The sequence below is a fragment of the Phoxinus phoxinus genome, assembly GCF_949152265.1.
Source record: "Phoxinus phoxinus genome assembly, chromosome: 11".
Classification (NCBI taxonomy): domain Eukaryota; kingdom Metazoa; phylum Chordata; class Actinopteri; order Cypriniformes; family Leuciscidae; genus Phoxinus; species Phoxinus phoxinus.
In genome coordinates this window covers 20,914,101-20,923,116 of record NC_136886.1, presented here as the reverse complement: position 1 = coordinate 20,923,116, position 9,016 = coordinate 20,914,101, and the positions used below count along the sequence as shown (strand labels likewise).

The window sequence follows — 9,016 nt, the reverse complement described above, 5'->3', positions numbered from 1 at the left end:
AATTAGCAGTGGGGAATTTTCACTAGTACCTCAAATGAACATAATGGCTGTCATCATGCACATCAGTACCATTCATATTACATACAGTAACTCCAAAAATTATTTGGACACTTAGTAAGTCAAATTTAAAAATGTCTAAATTTCATTGAATACATATTAAACATCAAACCAAGTGCCAAATGCAAACAAATAATGCAAAACAAAAAGCTTTTCTCAAAATTAACTAGTTTTGAGGCAACTTCTTTTTATTTAACCAACTGGTCTCAAGGTTATTTGTGAATGTATATTCAGAATCCACACAAGCTTTTCAGCAGAATAACCACTGGTGTAGTTACACAAAATTTGATATTTTGTATTGTATATATATTACATTTAACAAATTAATATATACAATACATTTGTAAATTTTTATTTGTCCACTATGTATGTTTACACTACCATTCAAAAGTGTGTGGCCAGTTTTTATCCAACAAGGAAGCATTACATTAATCGAAAGTGACTGTAAAGACTTTAACATTGTTACAAAAAAATTATATTCATAAAAAAATCCTGAAAAAAAAAGTTTCCACAAAAATATTAAAAAGCATAACCTTTTTTAATTTTATTAATAAATGTTACTTTTGCCATCTTATATATTAAAATATTTTAAATTGTGATGTTTCACAATATTAACTGTTTTTACTGTATCAAATAAATACAGCTTTGGTGACCATAAGAGACTTAATTTAAAAATATAAAAAATTAACTTGCCTTGCCTATACAAAATGTATGCCTTGTCTAATTGTCATGTGTTGGGCTTGAAAAGGCCTGTTATATGTTTCCACACTGGCTCAGGGGACAATATATTTCTATATTTTTTATTAATTCTCATATGAAAAATGACAACAAACCACCTTGACTCTTTTTTAATAGATCTCTTCTTTAATAGATTCTTTGTGGGGATCAAACCGACATTATTATGATTACAAGCCTTGGGCTTTAACTCAGGCCAACTGAAATTAATTAATTTCTTAGTGAATACAGAGGTGGAGCAATGGCCACCTGAGTGTTGCATTTAAATTTATAAGGCTTCTCCTTGTCCAGTTTAAAAGTTGGGGAAACAAAAGTACGTAATTCAATCCTTTGTCATGTTCAAGATACTTCCTTAATCACTCAGCTAATTAAGTCCCACAAATAAGACGGTCATTCATTAGCGATTTATTCCTGCAGGAGTTCGAAAAACGCAACAGCTTGCAGAAGAGCATCACACAGCTCTTCCCCTCTATTCCTACTGCTCATCTGAAAGGAGTTCCTGTGCTTTAACACCAAGTCGTGAGGGAAAAGAACACGTGGGTCTTGCTTTATCACAGACTCAGTCATCATTTTCCTCACTGTATCAGCTCCACTTGTCCGACAATCTCCCACTATTAAGTCGAAATGGCGGCCAATGGCTGTGCGCAACATGTTAAGGACTTTGGGAGGGCTTCCCGGTTCCCTCGCTAGAGAGAGTAAAGCAAATAGCATGGCCTCTACTGTCCGGAGATGGACCATGACTGGATAAAGAGAAGTATTCTGGGGAGAGATGCTTGGCTTCTCCACCACAAAAAAGTCGGCAGCCGGAAAGCTTGAAAGAACAGTAGAGATCTGGGGTTGACAAAGAAAATACACTGTAATTCAAAGTGGTAATTCCAGTGCAAAACTATGATCAAGTAATGTGCATGAAAGTAAGTACAATGCAGAATTTAAACCAGCAACTCTTGATGATAGAAGAACTTAAACCGACATTTTTTGGCAGACAAATGATTTTGAGTTGTATTCTGTCAGGCCCAGTGAGTAACACGAAATACACGAAACAACCTTTATTGTACATTATGAACAAACACGGGTGAATTCTTCAAAATAAGCATACTTACAGATAACATTAGTATAACATTTTTATAATTCAAATTGTTAGGCTGCATGAACTAGGTCGACCCGAATCAGAAATACTTCCAATAACCTCCAATGTACTTGTTACATCATAAGAGGAATGGTATCTTCTACACTAATAATAATATTAGTATTTAGCGTTTAGTATTTAGTTTTCATCCTTATCCCGAGGTTACCACAGTCAGTATCCAGACCAGATTGTAGACCTGCACCCTGAGATAACCACAACTCAGCCCTGAACGTCAGCAAAGACCACAACAACCAAACAATCCCTCCCACATAATGCCAGCTACAACTCCTCCACCATATTCCAGTTGTATTCCAAATTCATTTTCAATTCAAATAATTCAATGAGAAATAAATGTTTTCAACAGTTGATTGTCGCCCCATACCGGTGTAGCGATGTAATTGATACAATCTTTTTTTAAAGCATCAAGTTACTTTCAAAAGGTGATTTACTCTATTTTGATCGTAAGCGTAGACACATCAGTGTTTATATCCAAATTATAAACTTGTATCCCAGTAATGTAACACATAAAGATAATGTGTGTGGTGGAAAAGACTGTTTGTGAAATGGTTTCATACCTATACTGTTCATGACAACTGCTCTCTCTGGATCAGCGGCAACACAGATCTGAATGTTTGCTGTGATTTGCAAAGCTTTAATAGATTGACGAATCGTGATCATTTAGGAGGGTGTTTGAATCGAGATTGTGATCTTTTAAAGATTAATCGTGCAGTTCTATCTTAATGTGAACAATTTATCCATGCATGGATGCATTTATTTTTTTCATATCTTGACCTTGTAATTTGTAAAAACAAAAATATATATATATCCAACTGCATCTTCAGGGTAAATGACATACATCTCCAATTATTTCTCCAATAATTTTGTCCGGATAAACCCCGCCCCTTTCTTATCAACTGCAAGCTATGCATTCAAATCTGCCTCCATCCAATCAACAATCGATGCATAGAACATAGTCCCTAGAACCCTACATTTTCTTCAATCCACAAGGGTTGCTGGTTTACCTTCTCAAAAGAATATGCAACAATTTTAATAGTAATATTAAACCTCAATTCTGTTAAATCTCAAATAAATGAACAAAAAACTAAATTTAGAAACTCACATCGTTCAAATAATCTGATGCCATGTACGTTCCTTTCATAAAGCTCTTGCACTCTGCTTGCTGCCAGTCTAAGACAGTTTTCGCCCGATCCATGTGTGTCCATGCAATATTATTAGTGCCACAAACAATAGACACGATAGAGCTTGCATCCTGCAAGACATTCAAGAACAAAACATAGCACAAAATTCTTTATTCACAAAAGTTATTAAATATAGTGGTTTAGAAAAACTGCCTCACCTCCAAGAAAGCTCGGTCAACCTCAGGTCTTATAAATTTCGCCAGATGGGCTTTTCCCTTTTTCCTCTCCTTCCTCTCAGCCGGTTTGAGGATAGAGTCAAAGACTATGACAGCACTCTTGTGTTTCAGTAAGGGTACATTAATGACACTCTCCAGACTGTTGAACGGTCCATGTCTGGTTCTGTAGTCGATGATGTTGACAGCTTTTCGTCCTCGCAGCAGTTTGACCTGTGCCAGTTCGGACTCAGTGGCTGTATTGAGAAGCTGGAGGATGACAGCACGCTGCACTGTCGTATAACATGAGTCCAGGGGTTTGTTGATTTCTTGGGACAATTCAGAGGAAATGGATGCATTGAGGTTGTCGAACGCAGACACCATTATTCTGCTATTTCTGCAAAAGGTGCAGTGCAAGAATCTGAGCTCATATTCACGCAAGGAGCTAGGAGGACGACATAACAGACTGTAATGCCCTGCAATCAATGAATGGTTTAGTCAGAAAGTAATCACTCAAACAGGAAAATAACAAAGACAATGCTGCAAAGTTTATAATTTATTTAGAGATTTCAATTTCAGCTATAAAGCAGCTCTACAGAAAGATATAGTGTCATTATAGCCAGCTCAATTCCGTGTAAGTTTTTGTGTTCTCAAACGTATCAGTACAGTTAAATCAATATTTTCTGAATTAGTAATTGTATTAAGCCCCAAATTAAAAAAATATTCAACAAATACATTCAAGTGAAATACTTAACGATGTATATAACTCTACACTTCAAATTAAATTAGTGCAGCTGATAATCCAAAAACATATGTGATGAGACACTTCCTTGTGATTGGCATCACAATGACTATTAGGTCTTATTGAATTTCATACCTATCTTTACATGTGTTATTATTACCTTTGAGGACGATAGAGGACAGAAGGCGTTTCGCGACCCACATGTTTGATCGCCACAGCTCAGTGTTATATCGGTTTATATATTACCTCTTATATACTGTCTATGTAAGTTAACTTATATTACATATGAATGTGCGTCGCCCTCAGAGGTCCGAAGTTAAGGGTTCGTGAGGAAACATGGCACGTGTAATTTTGGTTCCGACTACGAATGAACTCTGCCTAGAAAACAAACCTATGCGTGGAGTTCCAGTTTCGATTCCAAAGAAAATTGTTGGCATGATGTCGGCATCATATGAGGATATCGTGAAGTTCGTCGCGAATAATCTTAAATGCTTGATATGTTTTAATATTTTCAAAAAGCCAGTTACACTAGTTTGTGGGCATAACCATTGTCGGAAATGCATCAATGAATATTGGTCACGTAACGTTAGCGGCGCAAAGAGAGATTGCCCACAGTGCCGGAGAGATATAAGCAGTAGTAAACCAGAAATTAACTTTACTCTGTGTGACATATTGGAATTACAGGAGCTTGGTGGTCGCGAGAGGTGGGATCAGATTCTGACAGAAACAGATCAAGACTATAAACCTCAACACGCTGGGAGAACTATTACAAAAGTGGCAAGTTCATGGTCTTAATTTGATCAAGTACATATTTTTATCTTATCAAACAGCATAATGAAACAATGTCCTAATATTGAATACAGAGGTAAAGCGGTATGCTATAACATGGCTGATCACTTGCCTGGTTTTGGGCACTTTTCACCTGGCCAGGCTGGAAGAAAACCTTAACCCATGAAACTAGCATATAGGCTGGTTTAAGCAAGCACTTTTCAGTATTTGATTCGAACCTAAATTCCTGGATTCAAGAAAAAAACAAAAACATTATTGTGTTATTGGCCATTAAAGAACTGACTACACACACACACACCCACCTACCTACCTACCTCAGGGCAAGTGTATCTGGTGTGCTACATTTAAATCGATTCTAACTTTTACTTCAACTGCTTGCTCTATAGGATAGTTTAATGAAACACCTGGATTGGTTAAATACTGAGAAAAAAAAGACAGAGGATTCACTTTCAGCTGAACTAAACTCAAATCAGGCTTGTGAGGTAATATGTAGCTTCTTAGCCTACTTTCAAATTTCCACATGTACTATACGAAAAATTAATCTTAAGAAATAATGAATGAATTTTGTATGACTCAGGATGGGTTTTATGATACCTCGGCTGTTCCGATGGACGTTTCCAGCTCATCTATTGACAGTGATGCTTCAAGTTATGCTGACAGAAGTTGTAGTCTGGCATCAGGAGATCATCAGGAACAACCTTCTCAGTACAGTACAGAGGTACAGCACCTTTGGTATCTTAAAATATACCATTTTAACTGTAACAATACATTTGCACTTTACATGAGGACTATGAGGATGGCCCACAAAGAACATTATGTTTGTATACATGTGTACAGTTCTCCATGTGGTAAAACGCTAAATAACATTTAAATAAATGTAAATAATTATTAAAGGTGTTGTTTGTGATGTTAGCCGTTCTAGAAAAGTCTAGAAAAAAACTCTAGAAAAGTCACAGCCCCTTTTCTACATCCCGCATAGCAAGATCGGCTTGTACTTTGTGGATCTCAGCTCCCTTCATCAAAAGCTTTACCTTCTCTTTACTGTTCACATACATCTTCCTTCTTTTGCATTCGCTTTTCAGATGTATTTAAGCTGTTGTTGACAGATTGGCATATCTCAAATAATTAAAAACTTCAAAAGTAAATTTATCACAAATTTAGATTTTTTTTATCTTCTGTGGTGATGGTGCTGAATTTTCTTCATCATACCATTGAATGAATGAACGAATTAATGATTAATGAATCATATAGTGCTTCTACTTTTAGATACTATTGTATACTCAAAGTGCTTTACAATGGGATCAGGGGTCTCTCCTCAACCAGCGTGCAGCATCTACTGGATGATATGATGGCAGCCACAGCAATTCCATAAATATCACTTACAGCACCTTTAAAGCAACAACCTGGGTCTCATTCACAAATAATTATATACAAGTGTCATTACTTGTTTTCTCAAAATTGCAGTTTATATATAACAGAAATTGCAGTTTATATATAACGGGTGCAAAAGCTACATTTTGATATCATAGAAACTTTGATCTTCGAGTAAATCTTCGAGAAAAGCCATGTGCGTAATTTTCAAAACCAGTTGAAACGCACAAAAAACTGTTTATGTACCGCCAATACTGCACATTTTTGACGTCTCTTTTATCTTACACACATATTTAAGATTTTGGACAAATAAGCTTTAAGGCAAGCCTCCAATGTTATAAAAAACAAACAAAAAAAACAACCGTAACATCCCTGTATTTTTTTAATGGATGTCAATGGAGGAAAAGCTTTTCTCTTTCGTGGGAAAACAGCTTATCATTTATTGAATCTATAATTCTTAACATGTTTATAATTTTTAAACATGGCTATCATTTTTAACATGTTTGCCATTAAACGTTTTGGATAGACTATTTTTAGAGTTTACACAGGTGTAACAATTTATTTCATTGTTTTAGTTTGGTTCTGTTCTGTTCCTATTTGCCTATGTTTGCTTGTTTGTCTCCATGGTTTCAGATTGAGTTACTCGCATGTTTCTTGTTATGTTAATTACACCTGTGTGTATTTAAGCCTTGAGTTCTTTTTCGTTTTCTTTTCATTGTTCGTCGACGTTTATGTGGTTTGCTAGTTTCATACGTTTTCCCTTCTTGCTCCAGAGTGTTAAGAATCTTGAATAAAGACTATTTTGCTTTATAGTTTGTCTCGTTGTGCGTGCTGCAGACCTTGTGTTACTGAAACTGAAAAAAAATGCTGTTTTATAAGAGTAGTCACAGACAATTTTTCAGTTTACAGCATTTCTCATTAACTTCTATGGTACAGCTTTGCCATGACAGGGAAAAAAAAACTATTAAAGTGTATTAGTATATAAACATACTAAAATAAATTAAAATAGAAAACATTTATTTTGAATGGTAATAATTTTTTTATTAATATAACTGTTTTTACTTTATTTTTTATCAAATAAATGCAGCCTGGTTGAGCATAAGAGACTTGTTTCAAAAACGTCTTACTCATCCAAACTCTTAAATGGTAGTGAATGTATAAATTATTCAATATTATGTGTGCACGCATGTGAATGAGACCCTTCATGTTTTTACGAGATGTTTAAATGAGAGGTTTTGGAACCAAATTACACCAGCCCAGCAAGTACATGTACTGGCTAGTGATTTAGGGATCTTGTTAAATTTGATGTGAAAAGAGGCTGATTGTCAAAAACCTAATCTCTCTCAGGAGAGTTCTCAGGAGTTTGTAGAAGAGGATCTAGTCTATCTGTCTGAGGATGCTGATCTAAGTCTCAGTGCAGGAGCACAGCAGCATAACAGCGACGGTGCTGAGGGTAATGTTTTATGCTAACAGTGATTTTCATGCATGTTTGACTAAAAAATGTGTCTTGGTGATATTCATGTTCTCACTTAAATATCTCTCCCTCCCTCCCAGCTGCTCTTCATGCAACGTTTGTTGAGCTTTCCTTCTCTCCCGAGCTGGGAAACCAAAGGCTGGTTTTTCATACAGAGAGACGTTCAATGGCAACACAACCAGGGCACCAAGTTAGAACTTCACATGGGCGCTTTGATGCCTGTCAGTGGATGGCGAATCAGGAATTCACAGAAGGGTGGATTTTCTGGGACGTGGACACCACACACAGCACTGGATGGGCTGTTGGGGTGGCGTATCCCACTCTGATGCATAATGAGATTTTGGGAAGAACTTCCTCATCTTGGTGTTTGGAGTGGAGCAGTAGGCATCTGAGTGCTTGTCACAACAATATAAAGACCCCTGTTAAGCATAGTGTCCCTAACGGGATCAGAGTTATTCTGGACATGGCAAAAGGACAGCTGTGTTTTTATAGTCTGGATGATAGCCTGCTTGAATTACACAGTTTCCACATTAATTTCACTGGCCCCCTCAGACCTGTCTTCTGGCTTTATGGATTGTCGAAATGTCAAAATGTTTTAACATTTCCTTTACAATAGCTTATACACTCCATTTTGCTTACAGAGTATCCTATTTATAAAAAAAAGGAATCTTGAATTGTATTTAACTTTTTTCATTAAATGTGTAATCTCATTTGGTTTCTGGTTTTAACCGCTTAGCTACACAACCATAAATATTCTAGGACCAAAGAATGCCCTGTTTTGCCTTGTTCAGCCAGCTTCATTTCTCTTCCATCGTCCCTGATTAAAAATAAATAAATAAATAAGCTTAAACCTGATTAAAATAAATAAATGGATGAATGTTGGGGACATTTACTTTTCAACAATATTATTGATTTGACTGCACTGACACTATTGGATGAAAACTGAACTGAGCTGGACTATGACATCACTGTGTTCTGCAGAACTGCTTTATAGATAAAATTAACTCATTTAATAATTGATGATCTTTATAACGGAACTGAATCAACACTGAACTGACTTCAGTTGAACAATGACACTATTTTCTTTTAGAGCTGCTGAAATTAACTTTGTTTTAATTTAATAATTTTCTCTTTATCATTGTAAAGCTGTGTTGAAACAATCTGTATAGTATAAAATGCTATATAAATAAAGGTGACATGAAAATAAATAAATTGGTTGCTACATATACTGTACATACATACACACTTAAATACATAAGCAAGCAAGCTTCAATCAGCTCTCTGACCAGCTCTCACCATTTTGGTGCTTTCCTGGTTATTTCTATTTCTATTTTTTTTTTGTTTTTTTTGTTTTTTTGTCATATTGGTAGG

At 35.8% G+C, this 9,016-nt stretch overlaps 2 protein-coding genes across 6 annotated transcripts; one reads left to right on the top strand and one right to left on the bottom strand.

Moving 5' to 3' along the window:
- Positions 1-214: 214 nt before the first annotated feature.
- Positions 215-5,189, bottom strand: tefm (transcription elongation factor, mitochondrial). 5 transcript variants are annotated; one of them, XM_079629635.1, is made up of 5 exons: positions 5,115-5,189; positions 4,913-5,026; positions 3,276-3,745; positions 3,039-3,188; positions 893-1,623 (listed from the first exon to the last, which is right to left on the bottom strand). In XM_079629635.1, the coding sequence occupies exons 3-5, from the start codon at positions 3,651-3,653 to the stop codon at positions 1,198-1,200; spliced, it is 954 nt and encodes a 317-aa protein (XP_079485761.1). In that variant the 5' UTR covers positions 3,654-3,745; positions 4,913-5,026; positions 5,115-5,189; the 3' UTR covers positions 893-1,197. The 5 variants fall into 5 exon arrangements, with proteins under 5 accessions (XP_079485759.1, XP_079485761.1, XP_079485760.1 ...); XM_079629633.1 differs by lacking the exons at positions 4,913-5,026; positions 5,115-5,189 and adding an exon at positions 4,172-4,308 and having other exon boundaries at positions 215-1,623; XM_079629634.1 differs by having other exon boundaries at positions 4,913-5,117.
- rnf135 (ring finger protein 135) lies at positions 4,348-8,845 on the top strand (the record flags this gene model as incomplete). The annotated part of the gene is made up of 5 exons (XM_079629632.1): positions 4,348-4,788; positions 5,187-5,282; positions 5,378-5,518; positions 7,519-7,624; positions 7,726-8,845. The coding sequence occupies 5 exons, from the start codon at positions 4,348-4,350 to the stop codon at positions 8,259-8,261; spliced, it is 1,320 nt and encodes a 439-aa protein (XP_079485758.1). The 3' UTR covers positions 8,262-8,845.
- Positions 8,846-9,016: the final 171 nt, after the last annotated feature.